The sequence below is a fragment of the Bidens hawaiensis genome, unplaced genomic scaffold (assembly GCF_021521415.1).
Source record: "Bidens hawaiensis isolate Kalapana, Puna unplaced genomic scaffold, B.hawaiensis_p1.1 tig00000820_1, whole genome shotgun sequence".
Taxonomy (NCBI): Eukaryota; Viridiplantae; Streptophyta; class Magnoliopsida; order Asterales; family Asteraceae; genus Bidens; species Bidens hawaiensis.
Genome location: NW_027491048.1, coordinates 1,323,167 through 1,348,826, shown reverse-complemented (window position 1 = coordinate 1,348,826; position 25,660 = coordinate 1,323,167). Strand labels below are relative to the sequence as shown.

General features: G+C 41.4%; 1 protein-coding gene and 1 non-coding gene across 2 annotated transcripts; one reads left to right on the top strand and one right to left on the bottom strand.

Annotated features, from left to right (window-relative positions):
• The first annotated feature begins 1,096 nt into the window (after positions 1-1,096).
• Positions 1,097-1,193, top strand: LOC143543031 (small nucleolar RNA snoR31/Z110/Z27). Its single transcript, XR_013137000.1, has one exon. It is a non-coding gene; the product is annotated as a small nucleolar RNA snoR31/Z110/Z27 (small nucleolar RNA).
• Positions 1,194-23,869: 22,676 nt separating this feature from the next.
• LOC143541073 (transcription factor bHLH162-like) lies at positions 23,870-25,089 on the bottom strand. Its single transcript, XM_077033987.1, has 3 exons — positions 24,633-25,089; positions 24,069-24,398; positions 23,870-23,983 (listed from the first exon to the last, which is right to left on the bottom strand). The coding sequence occupies exons 1-3, from the start codon at positions 24,753-24,755 to the stop codon at positions 23,870-23,872; spliced, it is 567 nt and encodes a 188-aa protein (XP_076890102.1). The 5' UTR covers positions 24,756-25,089.
• Positions 25,090-25,660: the final 571 nt, after the last annotated feature.

Sequence of the window (25,660 nt, the reverse complement as noted above, 5' to 3'; positions counted from 1 at the left end):
TGTCTGACGTGCACAATCAAGGTTGCCCTAATCCTGATTTGGATAAGGACGAGGTCGATTATGTGCATGTGTGATATGCGTCAATCCTGAGGATGCGCGAGGTCTTCTCTTTATTCTCACGCGCAGATATTTCATGCGCAGATGTGATATGCACGAGCATGTGATATGCGCCGTGCGCTGATGCGCCGCGCGCATATGTGATGCGCGAGCATATGTGTGCCTGGGCAGATGTGATATGCATGAGCATGTAATATGCGCCGCGCGCTGATGCGCCGCGCGCATATGTGATGCGCGAGCATATGTGTGCATGGGCAGATGTGATATGCATGAGCATGTAATATGCGCCGCGCGCTGATGCGCCGCGCGAGCATATGTGTGCCTGGGCATATGATGCCTGAGCATGTTCTGTATGCGCCATGCGCATAGGTTTTGGCTTTGTGCCTTCATAATGTCTTTATCTTGTGGGTTGACCCGCCTTGCTCGGTGTTGAGGCGGGTACATACCTCTTCAACTACTATATTATCGTATCGTAAGTGATATATTTACTAATAAAAGATAAAAAAATGTTGGTTTGAATGACGTTTTAGTTATTTATAAACATATAATATAAGGCTAATAAAATATGAGTGATTTAATTGAAACAACCTTAAAACTTAATTATTATTAAACAAAATTGACGTCAACAAAAATCAACTAAAAAATACTATACTTGAAAAGGAAACAGCCAAACACTCGGTAAAGAGAGGATAAGAATTCACCTGCAACCAAACACCATATTAAATCTCTTTCAACTTTCAGCCGCCACTAGGGTTTTATATCATTCTTGTTCCACTATAAATTGCAGCATCTTCTCTACAAGCACCCACAGATCCAATTTCAATCGATTATTTTCATCTCTTATTTTCTGTTAATTATTAATTAATTCGATTTTGTTAGTATGAGATGAGGAAAATGGAGCGGAGATGATATAATAATAATAATAATATCAAATGATCCGAATAACTCCTTGCTACGTTCTTTCTGATTCATATTATTCTGTTTTTGATTTACACTTTTTTAATTATTTTTTATATGTTTGTTGGTATTGAAAATAATCATGAAATATGATGAGATCAGAAAAATCTTAGGACACCTTCTGACACAGTTTGACAATGCTGTGTATGAGAACCATTTTTTTTAACTCTGATTTTCATGATTTTTATCAATATTTTTTTTATTTCATACTAGTTCTTTGATTTGGTTGTTCATTTATTGTTGTTTTTACAGATTTTAGATTGTGGAAATGGCTTCTATCTACTTGAGATGATTTGAGTTGTGAATTTTTTTTAACAAAAAACAGGCATAAAAAATTAAGGTGTTTATGGGTTAAACCATAAGATTTTTTTTCTTAGAACAAGGATGTTCTTGTATATATTATGTTAGTTAACATTTATGACTCCATCACTAACTTAAAATAATCTTTTTTTTAATTATTTGTTATGTATTTCCAAGGAAAGTAGTATTTAAATTAATACAAAATATAAGCAACGCATCTAGCCAATTAAAAATAGCAAACTAAGGTATTTAAAGAAGTTTTAGTTCAAAACAAAGGGTCATAAATAGCTATATAGCATTATAACATGTTTATTCAAAGACTAAAATGTCATCAATTATTATCCAATCTAACAGGGTGGTCACTCAACTTTGGCCTAATCAACAAACATATGGCGACACATTTTATTTAGATGACTACTTCAGATAAAACAACCCATAAAAAATTAAAAACAAGGCAAATTGGATTAAAATAACGCAACACCTATTATGTATTGGCCAATAATATAGTCCCTTGTTAAAAATTAGATACAACGTTAGTTTATTGCAAACGTGGCTTGATGTGTTGGCCACTAAAAATCCGACCTAGTTTTTTCTTTCTTTTTAGTGCTCTGATTCCACCTACATCAAAATTTTCACATGACTTGGAAAATGATGTTCGTGAAGGCGGTTGTTGTGAAACTGTTACAAGACTTTTGTCGAAGGAGAGTAGTCGACATTTATTGGATAAGTCATTCGAGGTGAGTTGGAACATGGTGAAGAAGTTGTTGGATAAGTATTCGAGTTTGGATTTGCGTGGGGATCATAGCGTGTCGGAGGCGATTCAGAGGTTGAACTTGCATACTGCGATGACGAATCGTACGCTTTGATACAAAACATCGTACTATTCAATCGATAACGTGTTTTTAAATTTAAATTATGTCGGATTGGTTCATATGAAAAAGAACAATTGTTTATTACCTCTGATTATGGTGGCCAACTATATAGCTGTGATCGGAGCTCCGGTGAATGGGATGTCTTGTGGCAGGCGATGTCGGAGTTATGTAGAATTAAGGGGAACTTAGGGCTCCAATTGATCATATGGAGTTAAATGGGGTGATGGAATCCATACAATATGGCCCAAGGCAAAATAAAACACAATAAAAACCATGTCAAATACCAACACATCAAGCCACGTCAGAATTAAACTAACACAGTTACCTATTTTTAAAGGGGGACTATAAACCATAAAATATGAAAAAGGTGAGACTACTATAGAGAAATAACTGAGGCGAAATTATTATTGAACAATACATAAAACGTGAGATTACTTTAATTTAGTTTGCCTAAAAACAAAGTCGGCTTTTGTGGGGAGGGGGTAACCATTCCTAGCCGAATTAGCGTAGTCCGAAATTTTTTCCATTGTTCGGAAAATTTCGAGGGACGGATGTCCAATTCTTTATCACTTAGATTTGGGTTTTCTACGGGTTCGATGTTGAAATTTTTAGGGGTTTGATGTTAAAATACACTAATATATAACACTATAACAAATTTTTTGTACGGGTTCGACCAAACCAATTCTCCTAAAACTGCCTACGCTCCTGCTACATGGTTTTTCTTAAAAGAAATTTAGTATAAGACACATATCGAAACCAAATTACCTAAACAACCCAATGTAACCGGTCAATTAATATTGAACACCTTATTGTTTTACTAAGTACCAAAATGTTAGCTATGTTTGCCAAAGTATATATTCCCATTATTATTCATTATTTTCTTAACATAATCTCTTTGGTTATACCAACTCCATAAAGTAATTAATTAGTGAAAAGAACAAACTTATACCTATTCTATATTCTTCGTATCTTGTTCCCTCCAGCCAGATGCAATATAAAAACCTGGAATATGTGTGAATAGACACATAAAAAGGTATAAAGTGTCACCTGAATTTAAGGATGGTTAAGTAGGGTTGAGTTCTTCCCAACTCTCGTATGTTAATCAGTACCAAATCAAGAACAAAAAATTAAGAGGAAGCAAGATTGATTATTCTTATTGAAAAGTGAAGTGAAAAGTGAATACAAGAACACAAGACCAAATTCAGTTCTTATACTCTAACCTAACAACTAGAACTGAATAACAGAAAAAATATTACACTCTAGTCCCTGAATGTTTAACACTGTAACAAACTAACTGAACTAGTACGTTTATTTTTGGAATTATGTCACAATTAGTCCCTTGACTTCTAACAATCTCCCCTCTAATTCCAAAGTTCAAGCAAGTCCATAACTCCCAGTAGCTGCCTCATTTCAAGAAACTTCAACCTTGGTAAAGCTTTTGTTAGCACATCTGCTCTTTGCATGTTCCCACTTACAAAGTCAACAACAATTTGACCATTCTCTATACACTCTCTTATAAAGTGATATCTTGTGTTTATATGCTTAGATCTTCCATGAAAAACAGGATTTTTCATAAGTGCTATGGCAGATTTATTATCCACCATTAAAGTGACAACCTTTTGCTTGGTTCCTGTAATCTCTTCTAGCAGCCCATGTAACCACACCGCTTGACAGGCTGCTGTTGTCGCTGTCATAAATTCAGCTTCACAACTAGACAATGCTACAGTTTGTTGCTTTTGTGAACACCAAGATATTAAAGAACCATTATAGTAAAAGACATTACCAGAAGTGTTTTTACCATCATCACTGTTTGTTAAATGATTGCTGTCACTATAACCAACAAGATCATCTCCATCTTTTCTTGAATACATGATTCCAAACTGTATTGTACCTTTCACATATCTGATTCGTTGTTTCACTGCTTTAAAATGTTCCATCCTAGGCTCTTGCATAAACCTGCTAAGATACCCTACCGCATAACTCAGATCTGGTATGGTCTGAGTTAAATACCTCAAAGATCCAATCAACTTTCTATAATCAGTTGGATTTATCAGTTCTCCACCCTCTGTTTTGAACAATCTTAATCCCGGATCCATAGGTATTTTTGACTCATTACAATCTTCCAACCCTGCCAGTTTCAGGATCTTCATTGCATATGTGGATTGTTTAACAAAAATGCCATCTTTCTTTTGAGATACCTCTATTCCCAAGTAATAGCATAACAAGCCAAGATCAGTCATTTCAAACTCTGATCTCATCTGTCTTTTAAACTCTGCAACTTCCAACTCATCACTACCAGTTACCAATAGATCATCCACATAGACCCCTATAACCAATACTGAATTACCTGTGGTCCTCACATATACAACAGACTCATGTTGACATCTCTTGAACGTCATCACCTTTAAGACACTATCCAACTTTAAATTCCATGCTCTTGGAGCTTGTCTCAACCCATATAAGGCTTTTGACAGCTTATACACTTTTGTCTCTGTATCTTCCTTCTCATACCCCTCAGGTTGTTTTACAAAAACATTTTCTTTAAGATCACCATGTAGAAAGGCTGCTTTCACATCCATATGGTATATCTTCCAATTCATTTTTGCTGAGAGTGCAAGAATCAATCTGATAGTCTCTATCCTTGCCACTGGTGCAAAAGCTTCTTCAAAATCAATGCCATGTTGTTGTACATAGCCTTTTGCAACCAGCCTTGCTTTATACTTAGTGATTTTACCAGCAGCATCTCTTTTTAACTTGTAGACCCATTTCAAACCAATTGGTCTACAACCCACTGGTGGATCTATGAGAAGCCAAGTTTTATTTCTCTCTATTGCTTGTATCTCCTCATCCATAGCATTCATCCAAACCTTTTCTTTTATAGCTTCTTTGAAAAACACAGGCTCACCATCTTGAGTCAACAATAGCTCAACTGTATTACTTTGTTCTTCCCTACCAGACCTTACCCCATCACCAAGTACATAATCTTGCAACCTAGAAGGTAAAGTAGTTACCCTGCTTGACCTTCTTATATTTGTTGGCTGATATGAACTTTGACCTTGCTCAAACTGTGATACTACCCCTGCATCATCAGTTACTACAGGATCCTCTGACTCTACAAGTGGTACAGTCACCTGTTGAGGACTTTCCTCTCCATACAAGCCATCTTGTACACAAAACTCAACCCAACTTGAATCTGTTGTACTTACATCTGCCAAGTATGTAGACCAATCCCACTGTCTACTTTCTTCAAAGAGCACATCTCTGCTTACAACAATTTTCTGTTTATGCACATCAAACATCCTATGTGCTTTGGAACCTTCTTCCACACCCAAATAAACCATTGAAATACTCCTGTCATCTAACTTTTTTAGACCAGGCTTTGTGACTTTCACATGCCCTGTACACCCAAACACTCTTAAGTGCTGCAAATCAGGCTTCCTTCTCTTCAATGCTTCATATGGTGTGCATTTCTCTAAAGCTTTGGTTTGAATTCTATTCAAGATATAGACTGAGTGTCTCACACCTTCAGCCCAAAAATCTTGAGGCATGCTCATGCCTTTTAACAAACATCTAGTCATATTCATTATGGTCCTATTTCTTCTCTCTACAGCACCATTTTGTTGAGGAGAATACGGTGCAGTCAAGAACCTTGTTATACCCTCTTTTGCACAAAACTAATTAAATGGTATAGAGGTGAATTCCCCTCCTCTGTCAGACCTTAAGATCCTAATCTTAAACTCATACTCATTCTCTACCTTAGCATTGAATGACTTAAAGAAATCTAATGCTTGATCCTTACTCTTAAGCATATACACCCACATAAACTTGGTATGATCATCTAAAATGAGCATAAAGTACCTATTTCCTGCTTGAGTTGTGGGAATTATAGGACCACACAAATCAACAGAGATAAATTTCAAAGGTACCTCAGCTTTGTATTGTGACTTATCTGGGAATGAACTTCTGATCTGTTTCCCAACTAAACAAGCTTCACACACTTGTGTAGGGTGATTAATGATTGGAATCCCCTTGACCAACTGTTTACTAGTCATCACCTTTAGAGTATCAAAGCTAATATGACCCAATCTACCATGCCATAACCACGGTATACTATCAATTTTAGCCTGAAAACACCTAGGTGAACCAATCTTCAACTTAATCTTGTAGAGCCTATTCACAGATCTTAATACTTTCATTATTAATTTTCCAGACCTATCATATGACCACAAATACTCATCTCTCATCCTTACTTCACAACCCTTTTCAGTGGCCTGCCCAAGACTCAAAATATTACTCCTCTGATGTGGTATATAATACACATCTGTGAGTAATCTTTGTTCATCATTTTTCCCTTCTAAGACAATAGTACCCCTGCCTTCTATTTCCACACATGATCCGTCTCCAAACTTAACACTACCCCCAACATTCTTGTTTTGTTGTGAAAAGATTGTAACATTACCTGTCATATGATTGGAAGCACCATTGTATAAATACCATTCCATCTCTTCACCATTGAACTTTGAAGGCACCACCCTTTGTTCATTCAAGAACACCATTTCCTTCTTGGGAATCTTTTCAACCATAAACAAGGCTGGTCCTCCATCATGTTCTTGTGTTTGAGTTAGATTGGCCTCTTCATGAGTTTTGTTCTTTGTTGGGCATTCACTTGCATAGTGACCCATTTCTTCACATCTAAAACACTTAACTTTGGACTTGTCTACCCTTCTTTTGCTGCCAAAGTTATGGTTCTTGGATTTACTACTTTCCCCTTTCTTCTTAACATTTGATTTAGAATTCTTATCATGACTTTCCCAATTCTTGTTCTTGGCTTTTGACTCCTTCTTTCTGGCCTGCCAATCACCATAACTCATCAACAGCTGATCATCTTTCACACTTGCAGATGATTGCTTATGTTTAAGTGAGGTCCTTTCTTCGAAAGTTTTCAACCGGCCTATGGCTTCTTGAAACAACATGGTTTCAAGATCCACAAATTGTTCAATGGACGCCACAATCTGAATGAAACGCTCAGGTACAGAATTCAGTAATTTCTGAACCAATTCCTTCTCTTCGAATGGTTCCCCCAAATCACTAGCCCTAGATGAAATTGAGATCATCTTACCAACAAATTCATCTATGGTTTCTGCTTCTTTCATCTGTAACGAGTTAAATTCATTCTTTAGGGTTGCAAATCTTGCTTTCTTGACCCTATCAGCCCCTATGTATCTGGCTTTCAAAGACGCCCAAATTTGACTTGCTGACGTCAGATTTGCCATCTGAAGAACCATGGATTCCAGCATCGCCTGAAATAGATAAGCTATAGCCGCACTATTCTTCTTCGCGTCTATAGCCGCAGGTGCTGGATCAGTTGGTTCTATTATCTCCCACAGGCCGTGAACATTGAAGGATGCCTTCAATTTCAATGCCCATATGGTGTAATTCGTCGGAGTAAGTAGCGGGCATTGAAGTGGAATTAGGGTATAGTTTTCTCTCTGAGGAGGAGGAGCAGGTGTTCCCATGGCGGATCGGCGAACGTATTTTTGTGCGAATCGGTTGTCAAGGTCCAGTCCTTTGGATCAATTGAACGAGCAAAATTCCTTTGCTCTGATACCAGTTGTTAATCAGTACCAAATCAAGAACAAGAAATTAAGAGGAAGCACGATTGATTATTCTTATTGAAAAGTGAAGTGAAAAGTGAATACAAGAACACAAGACCAAATTCAGTTCTTATACTCTAACCTAACAACTAGAACTGAATAACAAAAAAAATATTACACTCTAGTCCCTGAATGTTTAACACCTGAACTAGTACGTTTATCTTTGGAATTATGTCACAATTAGTCCCTTGACTTCTAACATCGTCGTGTGCAATGTGGTGTATACTTAGACGTAGGTTAGGGATGTGAGATTTACTTTTTTAAACATGGTTACGGTTTTGTAATTTTAAGTGCTTTGATGACCAGTTTGAGATGAATAACAAGCCAACATAGATACAAAATGAAGACAAAGAGTTGTCGATTGGGGTCGCTGAAAAAAGAGATCTAAAACATTAAATTATGTGTTCGTGTTTGGCGTGTAATAATCTTCTATCTAATGCACATATTATATTAAAAATCGTAACCAAAGTAGTTTTACCCTAATGCACTATGTTTTGTACATGTTATGAGTTAACCAAAAAACTAGCATTTCTAAATATTTCTGCAGTAAAACCTCTATAAATTAATAATGTTAAGACTGGAATATTATTAATTTAGCAAGATACTATTATATCGATAAATTATTAATTAATTAACTTAAAGAGGTTTTACGTATGACCTTTAAACGATGTAACTTTTGGAGTAGACATTCGTGAGCTTCAGAACGTGATTACATGTATGCATTATCAGCACTGGATGTGAATCATTTGCTAGATTATCCTGGTGAAAATAACGATACGAAGTTCAAAGCATTGTAGAAATTGTTGCGGATGCCATTCAAAATCTGGTTGATCACGAAGTTGAGGATGGTCAATAGCTTTGGAACCAGTCAATCATATAAACTAGTAGATTAAAGATAAACTCAATATATATTTGAAGTTCAACAAAAAAACAAGTCATTATAGATTAACTTTTACTAGAAAATCTTAGAATTTGAAACTTTTTAATAATTATTAATTTAAATTTCGTTGAGACATATATATATACACTGGGGTTTCAAAAAAGTTATTATGTTATTATTTTATCGATTGGAGTCCAATTTTCACTGGTTTCAAGTTGGGACCGGACAAGTTATTAATTTTATTGAGGTTATTTATTTATCGATTATTAATTTATAGACGTTTTACTGTAGTTTGTTTTTTTAACGCTAAGAATATAAGCTGAAAATAATGACATACGTAAATAATGATTAATTTGAATGATATTTGAGTTTACGCGGTTTTTCCAAAGAATACAAGATGGATTTGTGCTACATACATAGTTACCGGTTATCGGTTATCGAAATAATCAAAATTAATGTATGTGCACGATTAATATTTATTTGTTTATTATATTTTGCTAAAAATGTCACGTCATTCATTAGTATTAATGACAACTATTTTACTTTTGATTTTATCTATTAATGATAGAGAAAAATTCATCTAGAAAACAACTATTTCAACGACCTTTTTTATAAAACTATCTACCAAAAAGCATAATAAAGGAGATGTTGACTAATTGAGTGTGGTTGACTTGAGAAGGTAACCTACCTTAATTTCTCTCTTAAATTTTTCCGAACTCATTCTTATCCATGATCTATATGAATGTCACAATTAGCTTTTCTCTATCGATATCGATTTCCTTTCATTTATTAGAGGGTGGTATTCCTTCTTGATGGCGTGTTTGGATAAGTCAGCCTTTAGACGGCAAAATCAGTTGAGACGATTGATATCTGTATTGTTAAGGTTCACTTGGGTATTGGGGTAATTTTAAATGTTGTTAAAAGAAAATATGATGATAGCTATGTTTCTGTATCTTTAAACTTCTTTAAAACTATTTAAATGATTAAAAATTTATATTAATTAGTTAAATATAGAATGACATTCAAAAAAATATCATTTCTATGATTAAAAGAAAATACTACTAATACTAAATTAAAAATAAATAAATAAAAACAACTACTTATAAAAATTGAGTATGTTGGGTGAAGAGACGTGGATCGACTCACTGGTAGACGATCTACTTTTCTCGGGTGTGATTATGCTTTCTCACCGATGAATCTCTGGAATCTGGGTTCTTCCACCTACAAAATGAACAGCACCATAAACTTACCCCTCAGAAAGGGACAGAGGGGTCCTCTTTGGGGTAACCCTCCGGTGTGAGAATAAGTGTTTGTAGGAGAAGATAATAATATGAGAGTAAGGAAATTTAGAGAGTATTGCTTGATATAGCTGAATACTGTGTAGTTGGATGTGATTGTCTGTAACTGAGTGTCCCTTCCTTGTGGAGTTGATGTGGTATTTATAGTGCTAGAGTTTCCACTGATTGGGCTCAGCCTTGTTGGCCTCCTCCAATTGATTTGCGCCACGTGTCCTTGGGGACACCTGGTGCTTTTTCATTGGTTATAATCACGTGGTAGCACATGGGTTTTGCTGAGTTGTCCACCTTTCATTGGCAGCTGTCAACATCAGCATATTCTTATTCCTTGAAAAGATACCTTCTGGAAGGTTGTCTGACGTGCACAATCAAGGTTGCCCTAATCCTGATTTGGATAAGGACGAGGTTGATTACGTGCATGTGTGATACGCGCCTATCCTGAGGATGCGCGAGGTCTTCTCTTTATTCTCACGCGCAGATGTTTCATGCGCAGATGTGATATGCACAAGCATGTGATATGCGCCACGCGCGGATGCGCCACGCGCAGATGTGATATGCGTGAGCATATGTGATATGCGTGAGCATGTGATGCATGAGCATATGTGATATGCGTGAGCATATGTGATGCCTGAGCATGTGATATGCGTGAGCATATGTGATGCCTGAGCATGTGATGCATGAGCATATGTTATATGCGCCGTGCGCATAGGTTTTGGCTTTGTGCCTTCATAATGTCTTGATTTCAAGACTCTTGTCTATATCTTGTGGGTTGACCCGCCTCGCTCGGTGTTGAGGCGGGTACATACCTCTTCAAGCCCCCCCAGTCTAATGTGTGTCTTGTCTCGCGCGAGCGAGGTAAGATAGATATTAGACTTAATAGTTTGCTCTTTTAATGAGGTTTTGTCTTTTTCTTCTTATTACTCATCATTGCGCGAAATTCTATCATTTTGGTTGAAAACGAATCGTCTATGTACGTGATGGAGACGTGTCAGACCTTTCGTGTGCTCGAGGTGCTACAGTTGCCTTTCATGTCCCCTCACATAGTGTCAGGAACACGTGTCGCGCTCGCGTTGGTCCGTACATGCGAGTGGTGGCGCGTGAACTCTGGTGGCAGCTGTATCGTTTCTTTTCGTGTCCCCTCACACAGTGTCAGGGACACGTGTCGCGCTCGCGTTGGCTTACACCTGCGAGTGGTGGCGTGGAGTCCGATCAGTACCAAAATTTCTCTCTCCTGGGCCTATAAAAGCCAGCCCCTTAAGAGTTTTTATTCTTCATCTTCCTTGTTTATTCAAAGCTTTCCTGTCTTTCATTCTTTTCCGATTACCGTCTTCTGCTTCCAAATCTCTGTTCTTCAGATCATCCTTTGTCCGTTTTTACAGTTGTATGTCTGATAGCTCAGACAACACAATCTCCCCTATCCCTCGCCGTGTGAAATCATTAGTAATGTCTACATTGAAGAAGACCGGCAAGGGGAAGAAGGCTGCCGAGGCCTCATCGGAAGAGGTAGGGAGGACCAAAACAGTGAAGAAGTGGGATGAGATCCCCTGCAAACTGAGGCAGGCCGATTTTGACAGCCTTATTGCCTCTCAGGGTTTTCTCCCTGAGTACGGCTGCATGTTGCCGGCGGTCGGGCAAACGGCGGCGGACCCGCCCACCGGCTATATATCCCTTACTGCCATTTTTTCACCCACTGCAACCTTCGTCTCCCGATGACAAGGTTTGTGGGTGCGGTGCTTAGGTTTTATGGGATTCATATATCCCAAGTCCATCCGTTTGGACTCGTGCGCATGACTCATTTTGAGTTCATGTGCAAATCTCAGCGCGAGGAGCCCACCCCTCGGCGCTTTCAGTTTTTTTACAAGCCCAAGATCCAAGATTCTTGGTTCTCATTTATTCCTCGCAGTCAGAAGGTCAAGTGCTGCACTGTTTCATTCAAGAGCCTTCATGACTGGTCTGAGAGATTTTTCTATATAAGGGCTGGTGTGATCCCCATCCGCATGACCATGCGCGAGATCTCTTCTGCGCCTGCGGATGTGGGTGTCCTCAAGAACCCAACTGGCGCCTGGGTAAACAAGTTGACTGCCGAACCATCCCCCGCCAAGAACATTTGCGAGGAGGCGCTGGTGGGGGTTGGCATGAGCAGGAGGTGGGCCGACAGCGCGACTGAGCCCGTTATCCAAGTTGACGGCTTGTGTAAGTTTATCTCATTCCATTACTTCTGCGCTAATGTACTTCTTTTTGCTGATATCATTTGACTTGTTTTGTGCAGTCAGCAAGGAGTATGTCCACGCCGCCTATGATGAGCATATGGAGGGTGGCTCCGTCGCGCTGGGCGCTGGGGAGGTTGGTTTCCCCGATCGCTTTGATGACATGTTCATCCCTGTTGATCTGGGATTTGTCTTTGATAGCGATGCGCCTGGTAAGCCTTTGTATTTATGCTTATGCCTTTTTAATACCCAATTTTGCTAACACTTCCGTTGCACTTATTGTAGATGCGCTCGAGAACTACGAGCTGGAGCTCGCGGAAGAGGAGGAGGAAGAGGAGGCGCCCCAACTTAAGCGTAAAGCTAAAGGGAAAACTGGCGCAGGGGCCAGTAAGAAGCAGAAAAAAGATGATGCCCCTGTTGTTCAGGATCTTCCTACTCAGGCGAAGGGATCTGAGAAAACCCAGGTGTTTACCACCAAGTTTTCCTTGTCTTCCCTGCCTCAAAAAGTGGGCAGACCTCCTGTCCACTTGAGGTATGGTGGCGCTACCTCCTCCCTTCGCGCGGCGGAAAAGGGAAGCGGTGTTGCGCCTTCGACAGGTATACTTTGCTTATCCTTTGCTTATCTTTTATGGTTCTATGAGCGCGATTCTGATAGAATTACTAATGAATCTTTGCTCACTCAAATGTGTGTAGGGCCGGCGACCTTGGTGGATCAACCTCAAGCGCCACAAGATGTCGAGGCTGCGCCGGAGGTCCCTTCGAAGTCCCCCGTTTTACCCTCAAAAAATGGTAGAATGGACTTCATGGCGATGTTTGCCTCGCGAACGGAGTTGCGCCAAAGTATGTATTGCCCTTTATTTTCTGACTTTTTGTTTTAGATCAAGTCATGAACATTTCTTTTTGTTGATTTTTTCATAGGAGTAATTGCTGGCGTACAAGCTGCTGGCAGCACTCCTGGCGCCAGTGCCAGCGCCGCTGGTTCTGCTCCTGCTCCTGCAAGTGCTGAATCTCCCCTTATCGGGATTACTAAGGAGCAGGAGGCCGTTTTACGCGCCGACCTGGCGGCGTCTAGACCTCCCTCACCTCCTCCTGTGCGCAGCCCTCCTCGCGAGACTGACTTTGGTTCAAGGTCGCAGGAGAAAAGGCCTGTTTCCGAGGAGGAGGAGGAGGAGATTGAAGTTGAAGACTCCGACCGCGGTCGCGTCAGCCCTGCAGCGCCACGAGGTTTCGCGGCCGAGCCTTCTCGTGGGGCTGGCGCTGACTTTTCTGCTTCATCCCGGCAGGTATAGGTTCGTTTTTGCTCCGCTGCGCGGACTTCCATCTTAGTGTTTTGTTGACTTAGATAATTACATTGTTTTTGCAGGAATCCGATCACATTTACCGCCCGAGATGGAATATTACTGAGGACAACACATTTCAGTCCATGGGTGTGTGTGGGGAATTCTGGGCTCATGCTGTGCCTCCAGCTGAAAGGAGGTTCCAAGAGGACCGCACTCGCGATGACTTGCTCAACGATCATCTGTTTGCTGGGTCGGCCTTCTTTGCTGCCTCCCAAGAGCTTCGCTATGATTACGTAAAGGTACGTGATGCTCTTGCGGAAGCCAAGCAAGAGGCTAAGGTGTCTGCTTGGCATCTTTCTGATGCTCGCGAGAGAGCTGAGAAGCTCCAAGCAGAGCTCAGTGAGAACAGAGCAAGTGCCAACAGCGCCTTCGTGAAGCGCGGGCATGAGCTTCAGGCTGCGCGGGAGAAGCTACAGGCGGCGGAGGCGGACGCGGCCAAGTACGCGCGCAGAGCGCGCGACTTGGAGCTGGAGGCGGAGGCGCGTGACCAAGCTCTTGTCCAGTCTATAACTGAAAAATCATCACTGGAGAGTGAGGTTGCGCGCCTGAAGAAGGAGCTGGCGGCCGCGCAGGCCGAGAAGGATGAAGCCTTGGCGATGGCAGCGTCTAGCCAGGAAGCACTTGATTCTGCGCGGGCGGAAAAGGAAGAAGCCTTGGCGGCAGCAGCGTCCGACAAAGAGGAGCTAAAACAGACTAAGGAAACTGTTGAGTTGTTAAACTCTCAGATTCCTGCCCTCGAGACGACTGTTTCTTCTCTCGCGCAGGATCGCCAATGGCTAGTCTCACAGGGTATGACTCGTTGCGCTTATGCGATGAAATACTCAGACGAGTTCCAGGCCCTTGTGATGGATTACAACGCTGCCGCGCGCTTGGTGGGTCGAGCTGAAGGGTTTAAGGATGGCTATGAATATGGGATGCTGAAGAAGAACCCATCCGACTACCCTTATCAGAGCGACGTTGCCTGCGCGGACATGGCCGAGATGGGGGAGAAGTATTTGAATACTCCCATTCCTATCCTTGCGCAGGTATTTTAACTTTAATGAGATTTCTGTGATTTATTTTCCAAGTATTTTTGTACTCATATTTTTCCTTATGATTTGCAGATTTCCGCGCTTGCTGACCAGCCCGACCTCGGCGCGCTAAAGAAATTACTTGACGAGTGCGAAGGGGCTGGTGGCGGCGATGATGGCGCGGGGAATACTGCTCCTGCAAGCGGCTCTGGCGTGGCCAAAGGATCCGCTCCTGACACTACTGTGATAGAAGACTCCATTCAGGATGAACAACTTGACTATGGTCAGTTTGGAGATGACGAGGAGCAGGCTGCGCCAGATGCTGAGGGCGGTGATGAGGATGATGAAGAGGCTGATGTCAACGTGGAGACTTGAGAAGCCCTTCATGTTTTTTATTTTTATTTGTAGTTTCTATCTCATCTTGTAAACTTGTAAATTTCAATGCTTTGGAATGAAATGTTGTTTTTCCCTTCCTCGCATCTTGCGCATTCCCCATTCATCTCTTTATATTGAATGTTTGCTTGTTGAATATAAGATATGCTTGCACGTTGAAATAAGAACAAGGTTGTAAGGAAATTATTATACTTAATCCTTGTCATATTGTAAGTGATTTTGCCATATCTTGATTATGTTGACACGTGTCTTGGCGTTTCCATTATTCCTCTTTTGCGCAACGTTATCGCGCATTATGGAATTATGAGTTTTTTTAGCCTTTACGTGTCAATGTGTTACTCAGATATCCATTACAATTTTATGCGCGACCTCGACCTGAGACCTTAACAACTATGTTTTGGCATTTGCTCTGCCTTAGTTGTGTTTAGGTATTTTTATGGTCAGGCTGCGCAGCATGTAGGATGGATGTTGTGAGTTATTTGAGCTAAGGCTCACATTATTGGGCTAAGGCCCTGAGCTAAGGCTCATAATTTTGGGCTAAGGCCCTGACGTTTTAGAGTTAAGACTCGTTAACGCGTTTGCGTATGTATGTTTTACTTCGTTTTATTTTGTTTTGATGTCAATACAATGTTGTCATATTGCTCAAAATTAATAAAGGGAAGTGTGAAACATGTATGCAAAAGGTAATAGAATCCACAATAAGTGAAGATAGCGCGTATCATTATTCATAATGGCTTAAAAAACCTTGATTACAAACTTGACTTTTTTTACATGAAACATTTTCTAAGCTGTGCTGCGTTCCATGCGCGCGGGATCTTCTTTCCATTCAAATCTTTTAAGGCGTATGCGCCTTTTCCCAATTCTTCCAAGACTTGATAAGGTCCCTCCCAATTGGGGGACATTTTTCCCGGGGGTATCGCACGACTAGCTTCATTGTTTCGAAGGACAAAATCATTTTTCTTGAAGTGGCATTCTTTCACGCGCTGGTTGTAATATTTTTCCAGTTTTTTCTTGTATTTGGCTTCACTGATGATAGCCGCCTCTCTGCGCCCTTCAAGTAAGTTGAGATCCAACCTTCTTTCGCGCTCGTTATCAATCTTGCTCATCATGAGCACTCTATGGGATGGGCATCCAATTTCTGCTGGAATCATTGCCTCTGTTCCATAGGTTAGGCTGAACGGGGATTCGCCATTGCTGGTTTTGCTTAATGTCCTGTGTGCCCACAGGACATTAGGTAGCTCTTCGACCCAAGAATGGGATTCTCCCTCTAACCTTTTCTTCAGCCCATTCAGCAAGCTTTGGTTAGCGCGTTCCACTTGGCCATTCCCCTGAGGGTGATAGACTGAAGTGAAAATTTGGTTGATGCGCAATTCCTTGAGCCAGCTGGATATCTTCTTGTCAGTGAATTGCTTGCCATTATCGCTCACAATTTCCATGGGCAAGCCAAAACGGCATATGATGTGGCTCCATATAAACTGCTTCATCGCTTCGGCTGTGATTTTTACTAGTGGCTTGGCTTCAACCCATTTTGTGAAATAGTCTACTGCCACTACCAAAAATTTTACTCGCCCTTGCGCTTGCGGAAGGGGACCCACAATGTCGATTGCCCATTTGTGGAAAGGCCATGCAGAGGTCACAGGAATCAAGTTGTTCTTTGGCCGCATGGTGTTTGGCGCATAGCTCTGACATGCTTTGCATTTTTGGATCTCTTTTAGAGCGTCCAAGTACATGCCTGGCCAATAGTAACCTGCGCTCATTGCCTTGGCAACCACCATGCGCGGGCCAGCATGTATTCCACAGATTCCTTCGTGTATCTCTCTGATCACATAACTTGCTTCCTCAGCATCTAGGCATTTCATGAGCGGCCCAAGATAAGAGCGTCGATATAATGTGCCATCAAGGAGTTCATAGTTCTGCGACTTGTGTCTTATCTTCCTCGCCTGTGCGCGATCATCTGGTACATTTCCCTCCTTCAAGAATTCCATTATTGGAGTTATCCATGATGAAGGGGTTGTATGAGTTACAAGGACAGACTTTGCTACCACCGACGGGTTGCTCATTACTTCTACCCTGACATCTTTGCCAAAGTGATCAAAACTGGTTGATGCCATCTTACTCAGCGCGTCTGCAGATTTGTTTTCACTGCGCGGAATATGAATGATTCTGAAGCAGTCAAATTGCTCGATGAGCTTTTTCGCCTGCTCTAGATATAGAGGCATGGTGTTCTCCTTGGCATCATAAAGGCCATTGACCTGTGCTGCTACCAAGTATGAATCAACATGGGCCTCTAGTTTTTTAACTCCGAATTTGTGCGCGATGCGCAGCCCAGCCAGCAGGGCTTCATACTCAGCCTCATTGTTGGTGCTCTTGAAGTCCAACCTGATGGCATAAGTATATTCATGATTCTCTGGATCCACCAGTTTGAGACCTGCGCCGAACCCTTCGTTGTTTGAAGCTCCGTCAGTGAACAATCTCCAAATTTTTTCTTCATCATTGGCTCGCGGAGGGTCTACCTCGCGCTGAGCCTCTTCAACTCTTCCTTCGGGGATTTCTGCGATGAAATCAGCTAAAACTTGCCCCTTTATTGCTGGACGGGGCTTATAGGCGATCGTGTGTTCACCTAATTCCAGGGCCCATTTTGTCAGCCTTCCCGAGAGCGCGGGGCGCCGCAAAACTTGCTGGATGTTGTAACCAGTTAGTACTTCAATAGGATGACCATTGAAATATCTATGAAGCTTGCGCGACGCGTGTGTTAGTGATAAAACTAACTTTTCCATGATGGAGTAGCGCGTCTCAGGATCTGTCAGCATCCGACTCACATAGTATATTGGCGTTTGGATTCCCTTGCGATCCACCAACAATACTGCGCCGATGGCGCGCTCTCCTGCTGATAGGTACAATGTCAGAGTTTCACCAGGAAGTGGAGCTGTGAGCGCGGACAGATTTATCAAACATTCTTTAATCTCACTGAAAGCTTGCTCGGCCTCAGGAGTCCATTTGAATTGGCTTTTCTTTAAGCAGTTTCTCAATGTATTGACAAATGGGGTAGATTTGCTTACATGGTTCGCTAGGAACCTGTTGATTGATACCAATCTACCATTCATCTTCTGAACTTCTTTCATGGTGGATGGCGAGGGCATGTCAAGGATGGCCTCCACCTTCTCAGGGTTCACCTTAAAACCATCCTTGGTGACCATTACACCTAGAAATTTTCCCTCTTGCACGCCGAAAGTGCATTTGCTCGGATTGAGCTTCATGTTAACTTCCGTTAGGCGCCCAAGGGTTTCTTCGATGTCTTTGAGCATTTGTTTTTCCTCCCTACTTTTGATCACCAAATCATCCACATAGACTTCTAGATTTCTTCCAATTTGCTCGCTGAAAACGGCATCCATAAGTCTTTGGTAGGTGGCTCCCGCATTCTTCAAACCAAAGGGCATCTTTGTGTAACAGAAAACACCCTTGTCGGTTCTGAAGGCGGTCTTGTCCTCGTCTTGTGGTGCCATTTGAATCTGGTGATAGCCCTTGTAGGCATCCAAGAAACATTTGAGCTTGAATGGCGCCACGGAGTCCACCTTTGGGTCGATGTTTGGGAGGGGGTAACAATCCTTTGGGCATGCTTTGTTGAGGTCCTTGAAGTCAATGCACATCCTCCATGACCCGTTACTTTTCTTTACCATCACAGGATTGGCTACCCATGTCTGGTATCGTATCGGACGAATGATGTTTGCGCGCAGTAGATCCTCAACCTGCTCATTCATGGCCCTCGCTTTCTCATCCCCCATGACTCTCTTCTTTTGAGCAATTGGCTCCCCAGACTTGAACGTGTTGAGAGAATGTTGTGCCAGGTCTCGCGGAACCCCAGTCATATCAGAGTGTTGCCACGCGAAGACCGACATATATGCCGTGAGCAATCTTTTCATTCTCAACCTCGTGTCGTCTGATATCGTTGCGCCAATTGTGATCTTCTGCTCCGGGAATTTTGGGTTGAGAATCCATTCCTCTGGCGCGTTGTCTGCCATTGGAAGTTTCATTCTCCCTTCCCGCGGAGTATTTGTCACTGCACACAAATGATCTCGGTATACAAAAGTTACACCTGTTGGTGTTGGGAACCCCAACGCGCCGTGCGCTGGCGACGGTATGGCGTTAAATTGGGCAATCGTTCCTCTACCCAAGATCATATTGTGGCAAGAAGTGGTGGGCAAGACCAAGAAGTTGACAACTTCGGCTCGCTTGTGTTTCTCATCCCCCATAGTTAGCTCAAATTGTATTTGACCTAGGGGATGAATGATTTCATTTGAAACACCAGAGATTGGTGCATTCACAATTTCAAGCCTTGCTTGGTCTGCCGGATCCAGTTTTCTTAAACATTGCTCATACATGATGTCTGATTCGCTGCCAGTGTCCACCAGGACTTTTGACACTTCGTAATGAGCAATGTGTGTAGTGATGACAAGAGGACTGCTGATAGAAGGGTCTCCCCTGATTCTTGGGAAGATTACTTGTTGCTCGCGCCAATCTCCTTGGATTTGCGCGCTTCTCTTTCTTGATGTTTGCCCTTGCCTTCCTCCCTCGGCTACACAGATTCTTTTGTACTTTTTGCTGGCAGAGGCTCCTTCTGGTTGTTCACTTTCTGGTCTTGGGTTTTTCACCAGGTGAGCCAGTTTGCCTGATTTCACATCTTTTTCAATTGCATCCTTCAAGTGATGGCATGCATCAGTGTTGTGTCCCGTGGACTTGTGAAACTCGCAGTACTTGCCACTGTTTGATGGTCCCTTGTAGTGTAGCGGCTTGGGGCTTTTGAACTGGACATTCTCAGTGCTTAACAATTGTGAAGGTGTTTTAGTGAGGGGGGTCCATATTCTTGGCAGAGGTCTGCTAGGATCTCTGCCGCCTTCCCTCTTGTCACCCTCCCCGCGATTACGAACGTCTTTTTGGGGCTGGGGTGAGCTTGGTTGCGCCTGCTTTTCTGCGGAAGAAAAACTGGTTGATTGCAACCTGGACCATACAGTGTTCTGTTTGCCCCTTCTTTCGTTGCTGCGCGGCGCCTCTGCTTGATGCCCTCTTTCTCTCGCTCTATCTTGGGCAATCTGTTTTTTATTTCTCGCGAAGACTCGCGATGCTTCCATTAGCTTGGCCCAAGTGGTGGGCATGCCATCTCTGCTCACGAGAGCTCGGCGGAGTTGATCACTGCGCGCGCCTTGTATAAAGGCCACGCGCAGTAGTTGCTCAGTGATACCTCCGATTGCCAGAGACTCCTGATTGAAACGAGTGATGTAGTCTTCAATCGTTTCATCATTCCTGCGCACGCAGTGCATGATGTCATCAGGGTCGCGCGTGTGTCTGCGCTGTTGTACGAAGTGAGCTTGGAACTTTTCCAATAGTTCCTCGAACCCATCGATTTGCCCAGAAGGCAAGCTTTCGAACCAGACACGCACCGCGCCCGTGAGGCAGCGAGCAAACATGTGACACCATGTTGACATCGTCCAGCTTTCTAGGTTTCCAGTGTTGTAAAAACCTTGTAAGAAATCGTCTGGATCTGTTGTGCCGTCATATTTGCCCAAACCACTTGGCATCTTGGTCTTGTGCTGGATAGGGGCCTTCGCGATGCGCTCAGTAAATTTTGAATGTTTTACCAAGATGGCTGGCCTGTATGGTGTGGTTACATCCACTTGCCCTCTCACCGGTGGGCTGTATGGTGTGTGCAGATCCAGATCGGCTCTGGCTCCAGGCGCCATGTTCATTTGCGCGCGGAGCTGTGAGCCTCCTGCATGAGTGTCTCGCGTCTTCCTGACGCTGTGCACTTCTTTATCACTAAACTCAGCGTGTTCAGTGTGAACAGAGTGACCCTCTTCCGGCGCGCGCGCCCTTTTTGTTCCTTGAATGGCTTGCCTGTCAAACGCTAACCTTTGTGTTAAGTCGGCTAACTTTTTCTGTTTGACCATTTCATTGTACTTGTCCATTAGACCTCGTTGCTCGTTTATGAGCCATTCTTTAGGGTCATTGGTTTCATCTTCTGGACCCATTGTTCCTTTTTGTTTCGCGCCGGCAAGATTTTGTAACGTGAGATCGTCTGGAGGAGTTTCAGTCTGGCCGTGAGGAGTTGTGATGAAGGGACGGTTACTGGTGGTGCGCGTAGAATCACGCGGCCCCCTCAGAAACTGCTGTCCCTCATTAACATCCTCACGTTCAATATCCTCCAGAACTTGATCGACGTTACGAGCACCAGAAACCATGGTGAAATTTTGTTTTTTTAGAGATCTGATGAGATCTTGTTGCCGTTGTAACAGTGGATGGCGCCAATGAAGAGACGTGGATCGACTCACTGGTAGACGATCTACTTTCCTCGGGTGTGATTATGCTTTCTCACCGATGGATCTCTGGAATCTGGGTTCTTCCACCTACAAAATGAACAGCACCGTAAACTTACCCCTCAGAAAGGGACAGAGGGGTCCTCTTTGGGGTAACCCTCCGGTGTGAGAATAAGTGTTTGTAGGAGAAGATAATAATATGAGAGTAAGGAAATTTAGAGAGTATTGCTTGATATAGCTGAATACTGTGTAGTTGGATGTGATTGTCTGTAACTGAGTGTCCCTTCCTTGTGGAGTTGATGTGGTATTTATAGTGCTAGGGTTTCCACTGATTGGGCTCAGCCTTGTTGGCCTCCTCCAATTGATTTGCGCCACGTGTCCTTGGGGACACCTGGTGCTTTTTCATTGGTTATAATCACGTGGTAGCACATGGGTTTTGCTGAGTTGTCCACCTTTCATTGGCAGCTGTCAACATCAGCATATTCTTATTCCTTGAAAAGATACCTTCTGGAAGGTTGTCTGACGTGCACAATCAAGGTTGCCCTAATCCTGATTTGGATAAGGACGAGGTTGATTATGTGCATGTGTGATACGCGCCTATCCTGAGGATGCGCGAGGTCTTCTCTTTATTCTCACGCGCAGATGTTTCATGCGCAGATGTGATATGCACAAGCATGTGATATGCGCCACGCGCGGATGCGCCACGCGCAGATGTGATATGCGTGAGCATATGTGATATGCGTGAGCATGTGATGCATGAGCATATGTGATATGCGTGAGCATATGTGATGCCTGAGCATATATGATGCCTGAGCATATGATGCATGAGAATATGTTATATGCGCCGTGCGCATAGGTTTTGGCTTTGTGCCTTCATAATGTCTTGATTTCAAGACTCTTGTCTATATCTTGTGGGTTGACCCGCCTCGCTCGGTGTTGAGGCGGGTACATACCTCTTCATTGGTGTTTGCAAAATGTTCCATATATAGGATCTGATCATTGGCATGACATGTTTCTTGGTTCCACAATTGGATACCATTATTTACCCCTCAATGATGAGTTGGAAGATTGATTTGGTGTTCATGAGTTCGCCATTTAAGATCATATCATGTAATATAAAACGAATGCACATGATAATTCAAATTTGGAAGGATGCATTGCAAGCATAGGTAAACGAACTATAGCCTAACGAGTTTTCAAACAACAATATATAAAACTCGTTCCATGTCTTTTCTTGTGTTACCTTAAACCTTTTCTCTTAATAATGGTTGTTGAATAATGCATGATGTCAAAAGTTTCGACTCATTATTGTAAATAAAAATCAATTGCTCGACTTCAGCAACACGTTAACTAAATATATTAAAATGAGTAATTTTATTATATTTTTCTTACTAAGGGGATATATGGGATATATGTATTTTGGTGCTGAGTTGGGTAAATATGCAATTAGTGTAGTCTGAAAAAAGATATATGCAATTCTCCAAAAATTCAAATAGTGCTATGTTAAAAAAGTCATCTTAACACGGCTATTCAATCTGAACACGTTACATTTACTGCTTATCACTGTTTAACTAAACATGGCAGTTACTCCAACGCTAAGGGCTTGGTTGGTATGTGGTAATAGAATGCACGAGTGAATGAAAAGAACATGTGGATGAAATAAATTATTATTTTTCCATTGTCATACTTAGTTAATGTATGTGAATAAAATAAATTATTACTTTGTGCGGCTTAGTATGAATGAAACGATCAATGAGTGAAATACATATGACAAAAAAAAACATTTGCCTCAAAATAACAAATATTTACCAAAAAAATGGTATTGGCAATGGCGGTGGTGTTTTGGTGTATGTGGCAACGAAGATGGTGGTGGTGACGATGTATTGCTGACAATGGTGATGGTGGCAATAATGCTGGTGGCGCTTGCGCTGGCTGTGATGCTGTCGACAATGGTGGTGGTGATGATGATGAAAATGTAGGGTGAAAGAGATAATAAAATAAAAAACAAAATAAAATAAAAAGAAGAGGGTTTAGATAAATGGTTTTGAGGTGTTTCAAGGGAATGTAAAATCTTGTGTAATAAGTAATTTTATTTCATCAACCAACCAAACAACATTCTTTTTCATTTTCACATGGTGTTTCTTTCCATCCACCCTGTCATTTAGGCATAAGAAACACTACATATCACACACGTCTAATAAAGGGATTATATGCATGCCATGACAAGTTTAACACGGCTTAAAATTAATCAAGTCATGAAATTTTTCATATAATTAAGTTTAATAGTTCATTGACACACATTGATTTGATAAGCATGTTATAACAGCGATTGACATGCCAATTTGTTAACTCATTTAACGTGATAAGATAAACGTAGTCATATATGGTTTGATGGGTCGAACCCACATGTTTATAATCGTATCATTAACTTGCGGACATGTTTATAACACATGCCCGTTTAATTTAAACCCTAACTTGTCAAATCATGTAATGCATGTTAATCTTAACAACTGATCAATACTAAATGTTATATGATGTTTTATTTAATTTAGGTTATTCACAGGCAACATCTCGAACACATCAAAGTCACATACACTTAAATTAAGCCAATTTCATTGCAAAACGATGCAATAATATTCTTATCATCCCCAAACTCATTCTTGTTTTCAACTAAATTCTTGAGCCTCTTACAAAGATCATCTGCTCCAATCTATACACATGATTAATTTAACATTAGTTTTTAGGAAGAACTAAACCCTAAAAAGATAAACAACAAAACATTTTAATCGATTTACCTTCTTTTCACGGATGTGAAAGATCGAATGACCAACGTTTGAAAAATTTGCAAATGTTACTTCTGTGCTATACTGATCAAGAAACCGAACAACATTACAAAAACTCGAATGTGTTTTCAATCCAGTTACCAAAACGGCATCATGATCATGAGTCATTTCATGGATTTGAATGTTGAGCGATATGCACTCACTATTGATCATTTCCGTGTGTTCATTTGATCTCTTCTTACTCAACAACTTATCCTTCTTGTTCTCGATCATCTCTAAGTTGGATTTCAGGGTTTGAATGTAGTCTATGGTTCTTTCCACTCGATCCGCCAGGTCACCTTCCTGAACTCATAAAACATGAACATAAGTTACAAGAAATATTAATTAGTTGTGTTCTTTTACACTTGAACCAACTTAAACATACTAAATATATACTTATGTATTCCAAAAACGATATACTCTTAAGCAGAAGCATATATATCCACTTATTTATGCTCTCTTGACTTGAAAACATTTTAAAAACAGCATATACACAAATAGTTGGTGAGTTCACAGGTTTAAAATACGACAGTAAACCTTGGTCATGATATGAGGATTAGGGATGAGTGAGAAGAGACTAGTGAAGAGATCCTTCATCTGGTTCCTTCTGATCTTCTCTATAATCTTCCTTTCGGGTTTATTCAATGTAGAAGTAGACATGTTAAAGCCTCACTAAATGATCAGACAAAATATGTGGTTATATGATTTAAAACCTATAATATGATATGATTTATATTATACATGTAACATGTTGGTGGATATATATTAGGGTTTGAAAGGGGAAAGCAAGAGGAAGCAAGCTGGAGATGTGAAGGAGAAGTAGGACCCACGTGACATCACCTATCTTTCATCATTTGGCTGATGCTCTTTTATTACTGTGGAGCCACGAATTAGATTCAATACCAAGATTTCTATATCTTTTCCTGTTACTTCATATTACTATATTTCAAATAATCTACATCTACATTAATTAATAGTTAATTGTTTGTGAAAGGGATTTTATGTCACGTTCATTAAGTGTATATAATTTAAAATAAACCATTCACACCATTGGGGAAAGGGGGAAGGTTCTTAACATAACACTTTTTATTAAGAAAACAATTTGCGAATTTTGGGTTAAGTCATTAACAGATCTTACTGACTAAAACATGTTTTTAAAATTTACCCATTAAAAGATTTATACAGTGTTTAATCATCTACCTTGAAATAATAAAAAAAGATACTAACACATTCGTTTATTTGCATAACCTACGCATGTGGTAGGTCCCAGCAGAGCCCAGTTGGACCCGCAAGACTCACCTTGAAAAGGAACGTCTGCGCAGTTGAACCCGCAAGACTCCTTAACGGACGTCTGCGCGGTTGAACCCGCAAGACTTAACTAAGGGACGTCTGCGCAGAAACCAACTGGATCAGCAGGACCCACCACGCTCAGAGACGTGACGTCCTTACGCGCAGTACGCAAGCTGTTCCCGCAGAAAACGCCTCCCAATGGTTTCCAAGTACTCCGCCTGTTCCCGCAGTTACGGATACCAGCCATCAGGGAAGGCTACCCGCGCAGCATGGCT

Coding starts and splice junctions, on each gene's coding strand:
- LOC143541073 (XM_077033987.1), bottom strand. CDS start 24,755: ATGTCTACTTCTACATTGAATAAACCCGAAAGGAAGATTATAGAGAAG. Junction 24,399..24,632: donor ATCCTCATATCATGACCAAG/GTTTACTGTCGT, acceptor TTATGAGTTCAG/GAAGGTGACCTGGCGGATCG. Junction 23,984..24,068: donor TTCACATCCGTGAAAAGAAG/GTAAATCGATTA, acceptor TCATGTGTATAG/ATTGGAGCAGATGATCTTTG.